Source organism: Lontra canadensis, unplaced genomic scaffold, assembly GCF_010015895.1.
Source record: "Lontra canadensis isolate GAN:19392208 unplaced genomic scaffold, GSC_riverotter_1.0 scaffold104, whole genome shotgun sequence".
NCBI classification, from domain to species: Eukaryota; Metazoa; Chordata; class Mammalia; order Carnivora; family Mustelidae; genus Lontra; species Lontra canadensis.
Genome location: NW_022631098.1, coordinates 1,486,710 through 1,503,817, shown reverse-complemented (window position 1 = coordinate 1,503,817; position 17,108 = coordinate 1,486,710). Strand labels below are relative to the sequence as shown.

Below are 17,108 nucleotides of genomic sequence, written 5' to 3'. Positions count from 1 at the left end.
GATTGCCGAGGCTAGGACTTCTAGTACTATGTTGAATAGCAGTGGTGATAGTGGACATCCCTGCCGTGTTCCTGACCTTAGGGGAAAAGCTCCCAGTTTTTCCTCATTAGGAATGATATTCACTGTGGGTTTTCATAGATAGCTCTGATGATATTGAGGTATGTACCTTCTATCTCTACACTTTGAAGAGTTTTGATCAAGAATGGTATTTTTGTGAGCATTTTCACATCCATGTTCATCAAGGATATTGATGAAGGTCTGTAATTCTCCTTTTTGATGGGGTCTTTGGTTTTAGGATCAAGGTAATGCTGGCCTCATAAATTGAATTTGGAAGTTTTCCTCCCATTTCTGTTGTTTGGAATAGTTTCAGGAGAATAGGTATTAATTCTTCTTTAAATGTTTAGTAGAATTCACCCAGGAAGCCGTCTGGCTCTGGGCTCTTGTTTGTTGGGAGATTTTTGATGACTGCTTCAATCTCCTTACTGGTTTTGGGTCTGTTCAGGTTATCTATTTTTTCCTGGTTCAGTTGTGGTAGTTTATATGTCTCCAGGAATGCATCCATTTCTTCCAGATTGTCAAATTTGCTGGTGTATAGTTGCTCATAATATGTTCTTATAATTGTTTGTATTTCTTTGGCGTTGGTTGTGATCTCTCCCCTTTCATTCATGATTTTAGTAATTTGGATCCTTTCTCTTTTCTTTTTGGTAAGTCTGGCCAGGAGTTTATCAATCTTAATTCTTTCAAAGAACCAGCTCCTAGTTTTGTTGGTTTGTTCTACTGTTTTGGTTTCTATTTCATTGATTTCTGCTCTGATCTTTATTATTTCCCTTCTCCTGCTTGGTTTAGGGTTCTTTGCTGTTCTTTCTTCAGCTCCTTTAGGCATAGGGTTAGGTTGTGTACCTGAGACCTTTCTTGTTTCTTGAGAAAGGCTTGTATTGCTATATACTTTCCTTTCAGGACTGCCTTTGCTGTGTCCCACGGATTTTTCAACAGTTGTTTTCATTTTCATTTGTTTCCATGAATTTTTTCAATTCTTCTTTAATTTCCTGGTTGACACATTCATTCTTCATTAGAGTGCTCTTTAGCCTCCATGTATTTGAGTTCTTTCCAACTTTCCTCTTGTGATTTAATTCTAGCTTCAGAGCATTGTGGTCTGAAAATATGCAGGGAATGATCTCAAAATATCTTGAGAACTGATTTCTGACCCAGGATGTGATCTATTCTGTAGAACGTTTCATGTACACTAGAGAAGAATGTGTATTCTGTTGCTTTGGGGGTGGAATGTTCTGAATATATCTGTGATGTTCATCTGGGCCAGTGTGTCATTTAACGCCTTTATTTCCTTATTGATCTTTTCTTAGATTATCTGTCCATTTCAGTGAGGGGGAGGTGTTAAAGTCCCCTACTATTATATTATTGTTGATGTGTTTTTCTTATTTTGTTTTTAATTATTTTATATAATTGACTGCTCCCATGTTAGGGGCATAGGTATTTAAAATTGTTAGATCTTCTTGTTGGACCCTTTAAGTATGATATAATGCCCTTCCTTATCTCTTATAGTCTTTGGTTTAAAATCTAATTTATCTGATATAGGGATTGCCACCCCAGCTTTCTTTTGATATTCATTAGCCTGGTAAATTGTTTTCCACCCCCTCACTTTAAATCTGGAGGTGTCTTTGGGTTTAAAATGAGTTTCTTGTAGACAGCATATTGATGGGTCTTGTTTTTTAATCCATTCTGATACTCTGTGTCTTTGATAGGGGCAATTAGTCAATTTACATTGAGGGTAACTATTGAAAGATATGAATTTAGTGCCATTGTATTGCTTGTAAGGTGACTTTTACTGTATATTGTCTTTGTTCCTTTCTGGTCTACCACTTTTAGGCTCTCTCTTTGCTTCGAGGACTCCTTTCAATATTTCCTGAGGGGCTGGTTTGGTGTTTGCAAATTCTTTTAATTTTTGTTTGTCCTGGAATCTTTTTATCTCTTCTTCTATTTTCAATGGCAGCCTAGTTGGATATAGTATTCTTGGCTGCATATTTTTGTTGTTTAGTGCTCTGAATATATCATGCCAGCTCTTTCTGACCTGCCAGGTCTCTGTGGATAAGTCTGCTGCCAATCTAATATTTCTACCATTGTATGTTACAGACCTCTTGTCCCGAGCTGCTTTCAGGATTTTGTCACTAGGACTTGTAAGTTTTACTATTAGATGACAGGGTGTGGACCTATTTTTACTGATTTCGAGGGGGTTCTCTGTGCTTTCTGGATCTTGATGCTTGTTCCCTTTGCCATATTAGGGAAATGCTCTACTATAATTTGCTCCGGTGTACCTCCTGCCCCCCACCTTCTTCTTCTGGAATCCCAATTATTCTAATATTTTTTCATTTTATGGTATCACTTATCTCTCAGAATTCTCCTCTCATGGTCCAGAGTTGTTTGTCTTTTGCAGCTTTTTTATTCTCCATCATTTGGTTTTCTGTATCACTAATTCTCTCTTCTACCTCATTTATCCTAGCAGTAAGAGCCTCCATTTTTTATTGCACCTCACTGCTAGCTTTTTTAAATTTCAGCTTGGTTAGGTTTTAGTTCTTTTATTTCTCCAGAAAGGGTTTCTCTAATATCTTCCATGTCTTTTTCAAGCCCTGCTAGCATTTTGATAATCGTCATTCTGAACTCTAGTTCTGACATAATTCCAGTGTCCATAATGATTAGGTCCTTAGCTGTCAGTACTGCCTCTGTTCTTTTTTGGGGGTGAGTTTTTCCACCTTGTCATTTTATCCAGATCAGAATATATGAATGAGAGAATAAAATACTAAAAGTGTGGCAAAGATCCCAGAAAAACATATGCTAACCAAATCAGAAGAGACCCGAAACTGGGGGTGGGGGGGGTGGGAAAGAAATGGGGAAAAAATAAGATTAAAAAAAAAAAAATATATATATATATATATATATATATTTATTTATTTATTTATTTATATCTTTGGTGAATAGAACAGAGCCACCCACTTGATTTTGCATGTATTCTGGTGTCTTAGAAGAAACTACCTCACAAAATTTAAAAAGAAAAAAAACATATATGTATACACAAATAAGTGTAAACACAATGAAGGGATGGAATATGACTATAAAGATGAAAATTAAGAAAGATTCTAAGATAGGAATTGATAAGATAAGTTGGTTGGAAAAAGGAAAGAAGAAGAAGAAAATGTAATCAGGCTGGAGACTAGAACAAAGCCATGTGCTAGATTTAGAATATATTATGATCTATTAGAAGAAATTGTATCCCAAAGTTTTAAAGAAAAAAACCTGAATGTATACAAAAAATAGGTTAAATACAATGAAAGGATAAAATATGACTCTAACAATGAAAATTTAAAAAGATTTTTTAAAAAAAGGTATTGATAAGATAAAATAGTTTAAAAATTTTAAAAGAGGAAAGAGGAAATGTTAAAAAATAGAGTAAGAAAAAAATTGAAAAAATTTAATTTTGCGACTCAAGGATCTTGGGAAAAAAGCTGTGAATTCTATGTGTTGCTTTCCCCAGCTCTGGAGTTCTGCTGTTCTCATTCATCGGTGAGCTTGGTCTTGGCTGGATGTTCTTGCTGATCTCCCGAGGGAGGGGCCTGTTGCCGTGATTCTCACATGTCTTTGCCTGAGGCGGAACTGTACCTACCGCCCTTGCCAGGGGCCAGGCTAAGCAATCTGCTGAGGTTTGCACCTGATAGCTTTTGTTCCCTGAACGCTTTCCATAGAGCTCTGGAGGACGGGAATGAAAATGGCGGCCGCCCAGTCCCCGGCCTGGAGGAGCCAAGAGCTCAGGCCCCACTCCTCAGTGCACCCTCAGAGAAAAGCAGTCAATCTCTCTGTCTCCCTGGTGTCCAGCCGCACTCTAAGCTCACTTGGCCTGTGACCGAGCATTTCTGTCTCTGGCATACGGCTTCATTTGGAGTGTCCAAACCCAGCAGATTCCTGCCGAGCACTCTCGTGCCTCTCCTCCCATAGGAGGAAGGGAGGGGGTGTCTCTCTGGATCTGCCACTTGTGGGGCCCTGCTCGAAGAGTAGTGGTCTGATTGTGCCTTGGATCACAGTTTAAGGTAACCCTGAGCTGAGAGCTCCCTCCTCAGCTCTGTCTGCAGCGGCTTCCCAGCTCAGATACCTGGCAGCTCTGATACCTGGCAGCTCTGCCACACTCAGACACCCCTGGTCTTTCTGTGACCCTGTGGGTCCTGAGACCACACTGTCCCCACGAGGCCTCCAACCCCGCTTAGCCTCTGGAGTGATGTCCCTCACTGGAGCAGACTTCTATAAGTTCTGATTTCGTGTTCTGCTGTTCCACTGCTTGCTGGGAGCCGGCCCCTCCCCCCACGGTCTATCTTCTTGTCACTTCGGATTCACTTCTCCGTACGTCCTACCTTCCAGAAAGTGGTCGATTTTCTGTTCCTAGAATTGCTGCTCTTCTTTGATCTCCTGGTGACTTGTAGGTGTTCAGAATGGTTTAACTATCTGGCTGAACTCCTGGGACCCGATGATATTTCAGTCTCCTACTCCTCTGCCATCTTGCTTCTCTCTCTCTCTCTCTCTCTTTTTAAAGTTTATTTATTTATGTAACTAATCTTTACACCCATTGTGGGGCTTGAACTCATGACCCTGAGATCAAAAGTTGCATACTCCTCCACCTGAGCCAGCAGAGCACCCTTTTTTCTTTTCTTGAAAAGATTTCACCATTGGATTTTGAGCATAGTGAATTGAGTACTCATTGGCGGGTTCTTCTCTGACCTAGTGATTGGCTTTTAGAGGCAAAAGGAACTAAACATTGAGCACCAGGTTATGTGTTATGTTTGGAATTTTGTTCTCTTACTGCAATTACTATAATTTTATTCACTATCACATTTAATCCTAATAATGTGAAGGTAGTTATTTTTTTTTAATTCAATTAGCCAACATGTATTATGGACTTAGTTTCAGATGCAGTGTTCAGTAATTTTGTCAGTTGCATGTAACACCCAGTTCTCATCACATCATGTGTCCTCCTTAATGCCCATCACCCAATTACCCTATTCCTCCCACTCCCCTCCCCTCCAGAAACCCTGTTTCTTTCCTATAGTTAAGAGTTTTAAGGGTAGGTATTAATCAGTTTTTTGGTTTTATAGCCTCAGAGAGGTTAAGATACTTGCCCAATCTCATAAAGCTAGTAAATGACAGAGTCTACATTCAGACTCATGTCAGTCTAATTCCAGCACTCTTTTTCTCATGATACTAAGAGGGATTTCTTATTCTTGGTTATGATTGGCATTTTAAAGAAAGACCTTCTAATGCATTATGAAAAGCTTGCATTAGGAACTCTTAGAATTTTATTAGTATTCTGTTTTTAAGTATTTATACTTTTATTTTTATTCCTATTAGTAGACAGGTATCTATTGACATATTGACACATGATATGGTAGTTTATTAACATCCCTAAGGAAATGGACAGATAGATGGTTTTTGGCTTTCTTCTTTTTCTTTAAAATCTATTTATTTATGAGAGAGAGAGAACACATGAGCAGGAGAGAGTGAGGGAAAGAGAATCTCAGGTAGACTCCATGCTGAGCATGGGGCCTGTTGTGGGGCTCCACCTCATCACCCCGAGATCAGAACCTGAGCTGAAACCAAGAGTCAGATGTTTATCTGACCATGCCACCCAGGCACTCCTGGCCTTTATTCTTCCAATTCCAGAAATCTGTGGTTGCTTGCAAGATAGCTTGTTTTCTGAATGTTTGAACTCAGTGAGAAGTCCTGTGTGTACGAATTATGTGTCTAGATTACAGTAAACATCTATTGGGTTAACAAATAAAGGGTTGGAGAAATAGTAAGGAAACCAACTCCTTATTCTGTTTACCTTTCTTACATTCTTTATTTTCTCAGTTGGCTGGAGTGGAGATGAAAAATGGATGAACTAGAAATAGCTTTGTTGGAAAGAAAAATGTGGTCAAGTAAACACTTGGCAGTAGGAAAGGCAGAAAAAGGGGAGGGAATACTAGCCAGGAAGTTTTATGCTTAGGAAGCTGAGAGGTTTAAGAGGTGGACCCTGGGATAAGCTGGCTTCAGGGGGGAATAATTGTACTGATAACTTTTTAGAAAGGGCAGGAGGTGTGCTTATTTAAGTTTGTTATGTATTATACATACATATAAAAATATAATATTTATAATTCCTACATAAAGGACAGAAATAGTAAGTTTTCAAAGCAGAGAATTTGGGGGAATTAATTGAATAGGAAAGAATACAAGTTGAGAAAAGGAAGTTAAGCTTTTTACTGAAATACGATTGGATTGCCTGAAATTTTAAAAATTACATTTACAGTACAATAAAAATTATGTCTACCTTAGAATTTAATTTGGAAAGTTACTGAAAAATATTTTCCATACAAGAAAGTACAACTAACAATACAAGCAATACCTCAACATATAGAGGCATATAAAGGATGCTAATGTTCTCCTGCTTTATGAATGCAGTGTCCCTGTTGTTCTTCTGAATTGGTTTTTAGAATGTAGACTGAGTCAGAGAAAGACAAGTACCTTATGATTTTAGTCGTATGTGGAATTTAGGAAACAAAACCGATGAATGTGTGGGAAGGGAGAAAAAGAGAGAGAGGGAGAGGGAGGCAAACCATCAGAGACTCTTGAGGATAGAGAATAGAGGGTAGACCGAGGTAGGTGGGTGGGTGGGGTGCGATGAGCTAGAGGGGTGATGGGCACAAAGGGGGGCACTAATTATGAAGAGCACTGGGTGTTATATGTAAGTGATGAATCACTAAATTCTATTCCTGAAACCAATATTACACTATATGTTAACTAACTAGAATTTAAATAAAAATTTGGAAGAAAAAAATGTATCACATTTCAAAAGTACAAGAGAGTAAAGTTACTTCACAGTGTCTGTCATGGGAAAGTGCTCAATAAACATCAATGTATAAAAAAACAATAATATAAAAAGACAACTTGAGGGGAACAAAAACATGTTCCTTTCTAATGGTGCTTCACCTGCAATATTTTAGTTTTCTTAATCTGAGCACCAGAGTTGTTCCTTTTTTCCCTGATATGAGAAGAAATGGTTTGTACAGAATTTCTGCAGATATTAATGTCCTTTTAAAAGAGAAATCTTTCAAATTTTAATTTTTTTAAAAACCTCAAATGCTCTCTCCTGTAAGATTTATATTTCTTTGCCCCAAAGAATTTGCTACTTAAAAGTAATTGTTTGGGGGCGCCTGGGTGGCTCAGTGGGTTAAAGCCTCTGCTTACGGCTCAAGTCATGATCTCAGGGTCCTGGGATCTAGCCCCGCATCAGGCTCTCTGCTCAGCAGGGAGCCTGCTTCCCCCTCTCTCTCTGCTTGTCTCTCTGCTCAGTTGTGATCTCTCTCTGTTAAATAAATAAATAAAATCTTAAAAAAAAAAGTAATTGGTTGATAGGTCAAGTTTTGATTTGAAGGTGTGTTTATATATTTTGCTATTATTTGCTCAGAATGTATGTTGAAAACTCAAGTTAATTTCAGTAGAGTTTGATGATATCCAGCAATTCAGGAAAATTAGTAGTATCATAGCTACATCCTTTATATCCTTTTTGCTCTTGTATCTGACAATCTTACCTTTTAATTCAGATGGTTAGATCTTTTATATATAATTTATATGTGAGATTATGACAAGTTTTTCAGCTTAAAAATTTTCTTTTATCATTCCTCTTTAAGAGTTTTGGAAAACAACTGTTGAGGTGTAATTGACATGTAATTAAACTGCATATATAAAAAATGTATAATTTGGTAAATTTTGGAGTTTGTATAGTCTTGTGAAACCATCACCTCTCAGAGTTGATAATTCTTCTCTCCCACCTCTCCTCACACCCTTACCAAAGCCCCTAGACTTCCACTTATCTGCTCTCTTTAATTATAGACTAGTTTGCATTTTCTAGAATTTTGTGTAAGTGGGATCATATGTTATGCACTCTTTTTTTGGTCTGGCTTTCACTCTGCATAAGTATTTGAGCTTCATCCATGTTGTTGCATGTAACAATAATTTATTCTTTTTTGGTATTACACAGTTTTTCCATTCACCTGTTGCTGGACATTTAGAATGTTTCCAGTTTTCAGCTATCATGCATAAAGCTGCTTTGAACATTCATGTACAAGTCTTTGTTATAAGTATGCTCCCTTTTCTCTTGGGTGAATACCTAGGAGAGGAGTGGCTAGATCATATGCTAATGATAACTTTAAATTTTAAGAAACTGTGAAGTGGCTTTTTTGAGTTGTATCATTTGACATCCCCACTAACAGTGTATGAGACTTTTAGTTGCTATGCATCCTTAAAAGAACTTGGAATGGTCAGTCTCTTAAATTTTCTGCTATTCAGGTGAATATGTAGCATATCTCATGGTTTTAATTTGTATTTCCCTAATGACAAGTGATGTTAAGCATTTTTTCATGTGCTTATTTGCCATCCAAATATCTTTTTGTTAAGTCTTTAGAATATGTAGTGATTTTGCTTCTCTCATTTCTTTATTGGTAATATGTATCTGTTTTTCTCCCTAATTAGTTCAGCTAGAGGGTTACCAGTTTCACTAATTGTCCTAATCAGCTTTGCTTTCATTGAATTTCTTTATTTTTCTGTTTTTTATTTATTTCCACTCTGATTTTTATTATTTCTTATATTCGGTTTATTTGGTTGTAATTTGCTCTTCTTTTCCTACTTTCTTCAGTGGTAAGCTGAGATCGTGGATTTGAGATCTTTTTTTCTTTTCTAATATAAGCATTTAGAGTTAATGAATTTCTCCCTAAGTCATACGTGAGTAGCATCCTATAAATCCTGATATATTATTTTTTATTCAGTTTGAAATACTTTTTAATTTCTCTTTGATTATGTTTTTAACCATGGATTATTTGCACATAGGCTTTTTACTTTCCAAATAGCTGAGGATTATCCAGAGTTCTTTGTTTATGATATCATGGGGGTTAGAGAACATAGTTTGTATGACTTAAATCCCTTTAAGTTTATTGAGACTTGTTGTATGGCTCAGAATATGGTCTATCTCGGTAAATGTTGCTGTGCGCTAGGAAAGAAGGTGTATTCTGTTGTTGGGTAGAGTATTCTCTGATTGTTCATTAGGTCATGTTAGTTGTTAGTGTTATTCATGCCTTCCATATCCTTGAAGAATCTATTTATTCCATCGAATATTGAGAGTAGGGTCTTCAGATCTGTAACCGTAATTGTAAATTAGTCTGTTTCTGTTCGTAATTTTATCAGTTTTTGCTTTATGTATTTTGAAGCTCCCTTATGTCCATAAACATTTAGGGATTCTTCTTTACTCTTGATGGGTTGACCTCTTTTTCATCTGAAATGAAAAAGCTTTCTTTGTCCCTGGTAATATTTATTGCTCTGTAATATAATTTGTTTGATTTTAAAGAAGTGACTTCACCTTTCTTTTGACTACTGTTAACACAGTGTATCTTTTCCCATCCTTTTATGTTTAACATATTTATGTCTTTCTAGTATGTTTCTTATTGTTGAGTTTTGCTCTTTTATCTGACAGTCTTACCTTTTAATTCAGATGGTTAGATCATTTATATATAATGTGATATAGTAAGGTTTAAATCTGTAATCTTAATATTTGGTTTTTTTGTTGTTGTTAATTTTTTGTGTGTGTGTTACGTTAGTCACCATACAGCACATCATTAATTTTTGATGTAGCGTTCCCTGATTCATTGTTTGTTTATAACACCCAGTGCTCCATGCCCTCGGTATCAAGGAGGAATTGCATGGAGCACTGGGTATTTGTTTTCCACTTGTCCTATCTGTTCTTTGCTTTCTTTTCCTCTTTTACTGACTTATTTTAGATTGCATATTTTTATGATTCTATTTCATTTCTTATAATTTTTTTGGTGTTATTTTAGTGGTTTCTTTAGATTTGATAGTATACATCTTAAACTTGTCCAGTGCCACAGCTGTATGGTATTAGAACTTTACAGTAGTTTATTACATGTATCCCCCCCGTTCTTTCTGTTAGCGTTGTCATATATTTCACTTATACTTGTTATGAACCTCTCATATATTGTTATTATTTTTGTTTAAATAGTTATTTTAAAGAGATCTGTGTAATAAGAGAAAGTATTATATATTTACTCCTGTAGTCATCACTTCTATTGCTCTTCCTTCCTTTGGGTTGATCCATATTTTAGTCTGGTATAATTTTTCTTCTTCCTGAGGCTTTTCTTTGACATTCTTTCGGCTTTTTGTGTGAAAGAGCCTTCATTTCACTTTGTTTTTGAAAGATATCTTCACTTCATGTAGAATTCTCAGTTGACAATTTAAAGTGCCTTAGAGCTGTTGCTGCTCTCTTCTTGCTTGGATTGTTTCTGATGAGAAATCTGCTGTTACACTTACCTTTGTTCCTCTGTGCCTCAGTGTGTCTCTGTTTTCTCCCCACTATGGCTGCTTTAAAAGTGTTCTCTTTATCACTAGTTTTGAGCAATTTGATTATGATGTACCCTGATGTAGGTTTGTGTGTGTGTGTGTGTGTGTGCGTGCGCGCGCGCGTGAGCATGTACCCTTGGGAGTCCTTGAGATTCTTGGTTAAGATTTTTAGTTTTTAGTAAGTTAGGAACATTTGACCTTTGTGTCTTCTGTCTCCCATTTCTTTCTTTCAGGGTCTCCAGTGACATGAACTTCTAGAAGGGTATTTAGGTTGTCTTATAGCTCTGAAGCTCTTTTTATTTTTAGAAATTCTTTTTCTCTCTTTTGTTTCATTTTGCATGGTTTCTAAGGTTTCAAGTTCACAAATTTCTTTCTTTGCAGTTTAATCTTCCATGAACCCTATCTAGTGTATTTTTATCTCAGACATTGTAGTTTTCAACTGATATATCTTAGTTGTTTGTAACTTTTCAAACATATGGAATACAGTTAAAATGATAACATTTACTGTTCTTATCTGTTATTTCTTATATCTGAGTCAGTTCTGGTCGATTTTGATTGAGAGCTTTCCCTCCTAATTGTGGGTCTTACTTTTCTATGTCTGCATGTCTGGTCATCTTTGATTGGATACTAGATATAATGAATTTTACCTTGTTGAGTGCTGAATTTTTAAATTCTTGTAAATATTCTTGAGCTTTGTGCTGAGGTGATGTGGTTAAGTTAGTTAGAAACTGTTGGCTCCTTTAGACTCTTGGATTTAATTTTGGTTCAGTGGGCTTAATTCAACATTTAGTCTGGAGTTTATTATTTACTAGTAATGAAGCACAACCCTTAAAACTCCACTCAGTGCTTTCTGAATCATGAATTTTCTTAGTCTGGGTAGTGAGACCAGGCACTGTTCCCAGGAATGCTGAACGCTGTTCCTCTTACCTTTGGGATGGATGCTTTCTCTGACTCCGAGTAGTTTCTTGCTGAATACTCAAGGGGAACTCTCCAGACTCTTCTGCAATTCTCTCACTGTGCCACTTTCTTCTCTCTCTGGGTTCCTTGGAGTTCTAGAGTCTTAGCCATGTCTCTTTTTGCTAAGTAAGGAGTCCCTCAGGCTTCGCCTGCATTTCCCTTTTCTGCCCTGCAGTAATATTTTATAAAGAGGTAAGCTGGGACAACTTCCTATATGCCAGGACTCTAACCTTGGCTGGAAATTTCTCTTTTCTTCAGGGTATTGGTTTGGCACATGATCTTAGTTATAAATTAGTTTATGTTTCTTGAGTTATTCAGGGTTTATTTTGCAAAAAGAACATATGGTCATTGTTTTTATTCTTTGAATGCAGTTAAATATGTCATTTCCTAGTTATTGGTAATTTATCACACCAAATGAGAATTACCCCAGCCATGTAGAATTATGGCCTGATTCTAGTGTTTTAATTTTGTTTGTTTCCTTTTTAAAATGAGTATGTAAATATTAGTAAAGAATAGTTGACATACTATTTATCTCATTGTTGCTGGGACTTTGGTCAGTTATTATAGCTGCCATCGGCCATTGTGGCATTGTAACAGAGAACCTTAAACTGTTGATTTTTGGTGAATCATTTAAGCTTTGTTTTTTGGTTTTATTTTGTTTTTAAGTTTTTAGAATTGTGATCTATCGGTCCTTATTATTTTGTTGAGGTCAATTTAAATAATATTTGAGTCTTGATGCTCTCACTTGTAGTGTCCCTGTATTTCACATGCTCTTAATCTGTCTTGTTCAAACAGAGGTGCTTCTGAGGATGATTCTGTATACATCTTGAGTGTTGATGAGAAGAATAAATTGGGAGCCAGGATTATCAAGGCCGAGATGATGGGAAATATGGTAAGTCTTCTGTATTGTTCTTGGGAGAATAGCAATTAGCTCTTTAACTTCTTACAAATAATTTTGGAAGTTTCTTTGCAATGCGAATGTAGCACAGTAGGAAGAATAATTGTTGCTTATTGATTCTTTAAAGAAATTCTTGAACGTTTCTAAAAACAGTTCTGCCCATTCTAAATAAAGTGCTTACTTTTCCTGTCAGATTTTTGAAAATTAAGATCCTAGGGAACAAAATGTTTTTAAAATTTCCTTTCTACTCTGCAATTTGAGTGTAGCAAATTTGAGGGAGACAAAAGTGTCATTGTCTTCTTTCTTTGTTTTAGTCCCATTATTAAGCGTGTGTATTGCCCTCTTAGATTCCCTTACTTAAGAACCTAACAAATGAGCTTCTGAAAAGATGGTTAATTAATTTTTCCAAATTGTAATGGGATATGTTAGCTGCTTTGTATCGGTTAGCTCATTTAATTTCCGTAATAGTGTTATTATGATGGAAGACTGATTTGCCTCAGAATTCAGTAGAGGATGGGGATGATTTGGTGAGAGCTACACCTGTCTCTATTTATCGATTATTTCGGTGTGAGAGTGTTACATTTCTGACGCGCTGGTACGGGTTACTTCGCGCATGGCAGAAAAGCAAAGCCGGCAGCTTCGTGTGTCTTGACAGAATCGATTCCCTCATCTGAATGTACTCCTCTCAGACCCGAACACTGGTGAGCTTTAGTATTGTGCTGTCAGTATGACACCGTCCAATAAATAAAAGGTGGCCAAACAAGATACTTCTGTTTTTATGAGTTTGTGTATCTGTCTAATAAACGACATATCTTGCATATGCTGCTCTTTCTCTTTGAATCTGGTCTTTGGTAACACTGAATTTCAGCTCAACCCAGAGATTGATAAGAGAGACAAACCAACAACAACAGTAATAATAGCAGAAAATAAAGTTCGAGTTTTGAAAGCACAAAGGAATTAGTTTGAAATAATGAAAGAGAACTCACCAAGTTAGGAAGTTAATTTATGTTAAAAGAAGTGTTCCTTTGGTCATGGAACCACTGCAGTGGAGAATACTGATCTTTGCTTGTCACATACTTCTGTTTGTTTAATCTATTTCTTCATGTGTCAGTTGTTTTATATAAATGTCTATAGACTTCCTAGAGTAAAAATGAAATATATTTGGGGTTCTTATTCAAATTACCCAACAGTAAAGAAGGTAATATTTTAAATCTTGTTAAGGATTTCTTGTTACAGTAACTGAAATTTGGAGTGTTGGATGTTTATAATATCAAAAGAATTATAAAAATGTCATTCTTCAGGTTATGTGTTTTCTCTATGCCCATCCCTCCCCTAGAATATATGTCTCTGTAATTATTTACCTTCAAAGCATAAACATGGGAAGTGTGGAACTGAGATAAATTCATTAAATTTGTTAAAAAGCAATGTACGAGGCTGTGAGTTGGTAACTGAACTTCGGTTATGGCCACATGGGTGTTCACTGTGCTCTTTTCCCTTCTGTTGTATAAATTTGAAGTATTTTACACTGAGAATTAAGCTATATGTGACACCAATTTTTCTTGTTTTTCCTTTTAAAGGAATTAGCAGAACGACTTAAAGCTCAGCTTGAAAAGGCAAATAAATTCAAAGAAACTGTAACAGAGAGATCATCAAAAGGATCTGGGGCGGAGGTAGGTAACGCAAGTTTGTTTGTAGGCATGTGATCACCTTGTATACTGCTGCTACCTGGTAGTGCTCATGCGTTCATGTGAAATGTTTCTGTATCTCTGTCAGTGTGTTCATCTGTGTGTTTGCCTGTTTTTGAAACGGATTTTCATAGGTATTGTCTCATGTCCACCACTGTGTCCTGGTGGAAAAAAGCCTAAGCCAGAGACACCTGGTTTTATTTTGGACACTGCCATTTACTGATGCTTTGACCACAGAAAACACACTGGTCCTTAAATACTTCCTCTAGAGAATGAGAGACTTGAATTTGGTATCTGTTTCATATAAAACAAATTATTTTGTTCAAGGATTCATTCATCCATCTTTAAGTGAACAGAACCGATCAAAGCACCTGCCCGCACGATGTCTCGTTTGGGAGGGGAGAGGCAACAGAAGGTACACATAATAACTTCTCTAGCTTATTAGAAAGGTAGGCACTCAGTGGAAGGCCAGTGGGGGTCTAGAGTGCACAGTGTGCTGGTGGCTTTGAGGACACAGTCTTAATTGTGGTTGAAAAAGTGACATTGATGCAAAGATCGGAAGTATGACCGAATCTGTGTATCTGGGTGAAGAGCGCCCCGGGGCATGAGGAGCAGAGGGTTCCGGACGATGGGAACATGTGTGATGTGTAGGAGGAACAGCAAGGAGCCCAGCGCTCCCGGAGTGGAACAGATGAAAGATGGGGAAATAGAAGATCCAGGTTGGAGAGGCCATGGAAGGCCAGATCATGTGAAGCCTGAAAGTCAGGGTAAGGAAGTGGGTTTTATTCTGAGTGAGAGGGCTTTGAAGGCTTTCCAGCAGAAGATCTCTTTTGGCAGGACTGTCCTGCCTTCTTTGTTGAGCGTAGACTGAGGGAGCGTAAGAGCAGAAGCTGGAATCTAGAAAGGCTCCGGCAATAATCACACAAAGAACGGTAATGGCTTTGTCCAAGATAGTAGCCCCGGAGGTGGTTAGAAGTAGTTACGTCCTTATATGCATAAATGTTTCCTGTATGTGTTTTGAAAGGTAGAGTGGACAGGACTTTTATAGTGGTTTAGATGGGAGGGGTGTATGAGATACAGAGGGGAGGCAAAGTGACTTCAAAGTTTTTAGCCCAAGCAGCTGGGAGACTAGAGTGGCTGTTCTTGGAGGTATAGAAAGAGGGGGAGTCTGTTTTGGGGTGAAGAGGAGCAATTCTATTTTAGATATATTGAGTTTGGATGTCTTTTAGATGTGAAACAAGTGGAGATGTCAGGGAGACAGGTTGATGTTGGAAATCGGGGGTAGCCTGGGCTGGAGATAGAAATTGGGGAGCTCTTGACATTAGAAACAGTATTTAAATCCATGATTCTACAGGAAATTGGCACAGGAGGAAGGCAGGAAAATGTGAAGGGCTGAATTGGGTATATTACAGTGTTGAGAGGATTATAATGAGGTTTATAAGTGATTTTTAAAGGGTTGCTCTCAGAGATTAATTTATACACTTTAATGTCTGCGTGTGAGGAGATGAGAATGTGTGAAGTCAAGTTGCATAGGGTTTTCTACAAGCTAACATTACTGATGGTTTAGATCACAGTAGAGAGTATGTATGTGAAATGGGCTGTTTTGATGATGTGCTAGCTCATGTTTTTAAAAAGTGTTTAACTTAGGATTTCTTACACAGATTAGAATGTTAAGAGTGAGACGCTATGCGTAGAATTGTGGGACTCATGGAGGGTAGCTGAGCCTGAGGGCACAGTACTGTATTCCATACTTCTGCCACACTTAGGTTTCCCTGCCTCCTTGTGGTCATGGTACTTCTCTCATCTAGCACTTCTCTGTGGTTTCTTTGTGCTAATTCTGTTAAATACTCGCTCTTCCTGTGGTGTGGCCTTCCACAGACCAGCCCTGTCGTCCGGCCTCACCTCCAAGGCTCTCAGACGTAACGTACGTGTCTCTGACGCTTACACGTGTGGTTAATGATTTGTGCCACATACCACCCTCTCGAGGCTGGTCCACTCTTCAGTTTGTTTTGCTTCCTTCTAAAGCCTTTTCTCTCCTCCTCTCAGAAAGTTGTAACCTATTCTTGTTTTAAAACTTCGAAGACCTTTTAAATAGTCTCTCTGGGTTTTATCTTTTCACCTGGTAATATTTGTATTCTCGTCATCATCCTGTAATCTATACCTGTTTCTTTCCTGACGCTTGTCACTTTGTATGAAGGGCTTCCAAGGCTGTAGCTGGACTTCAGAGGATTCTTGAAATTGAAAGCAATTCGAATGAAAGAATTGAAGCAGATCTTCTAAATAACTTTTTCTCCTGCAGGTTTAAGGGTATCGTACAGTAACTGACAGACTCCATCTCATCCCTTGAGCACGTAACTTTATACATTACTGATGTCTATGATTTTTAGCTCCTCCTAGCTTTTGAGCAGTGGACCTCATAACCCAATGGAGTGGGACTGAAAGTTGTATTCCAGTAGTACAAAGTGGACTTTCCGTTTGTAAACTCTTTAGGAAACTGAATAGCCTTCAAGGTTCATCTAGAAAGATTTTTATTCTTAGGATTCTTTGACCACAAAGAAAAATTTCTGTCCTCTCTGCAGAGGTGGTACACTTGCACATTTTGTTCAACTGTTACCGGACACACATGCAAAACAAGCCGTTACGCACAATTCCGAGAGAACTGCTGCTGCCTGGAAAGTCATTTATTCTCTCAAGGCCAGGATCTTAACTGCCTCTCAGAGTACTTCTGTTCCGAAATGAGAGTAGAATACAAAGTTGTTTGCTACCTTCCAGAAATTTTCTGACTTACTACAGGAAAATCTTGAGATGCTTCTTATAAAAACTTTGCTCCTTGGGAGAAAATCCCATGCATAGACCTGTTGAATAGAGAGGAGCGCGTTCATTGGAGTTTGTGCTAGAAACGTTAGGTCTCTGAACAAGGCAAATCTCTCAATTCTGTGAATGTTGTTTTGGCTTTAGCAAAAAAACCCATCAGCACTGGTAATTACTAGTTTGCTTATTTCTCTTCCCTTTTAGAGAGTGAACTACTTAGTGTTTAGGAGAAGTGTTTTTCTCAGTTCATATCTTGTGCCTTGAGTAGTGCATGACACATTGTAGACACCCAAGGAATACTTGAAGTGTTTGTTGTATGA

At 37.5% G+C, this 17,108-nt stretch overlaps 1 protein-coding gene across 3 annotated transcripts in view; it reads left to right on the top strand.

The window, feature by feature from the left end:
• The window catches only part of CWF19L2 (CWF19 like cell cycle control factor 2), a 136,018-nt gene that overhangs the window by 51,507 nt on the left and 67,403 nt on the right, over positions 1-17,108 (top strand). For all 3 annotated transcript variants that reach the window (XM_032838471.1, XM_032838470.1, XM_032838472.1), the window contains 2 exons: positions 12,190-12,286; positions 13,870-13,962. In XM_032838471.1, coding sequence (XP_032694362.1) covers positions 12,190-12,286; positions 13,870-13,962 — 190 coding nt within the window. The remainder of the gene's footprint in view (positions 1-12,189; positions 12,287-13,869; positions 13,963-17,108) is intronic.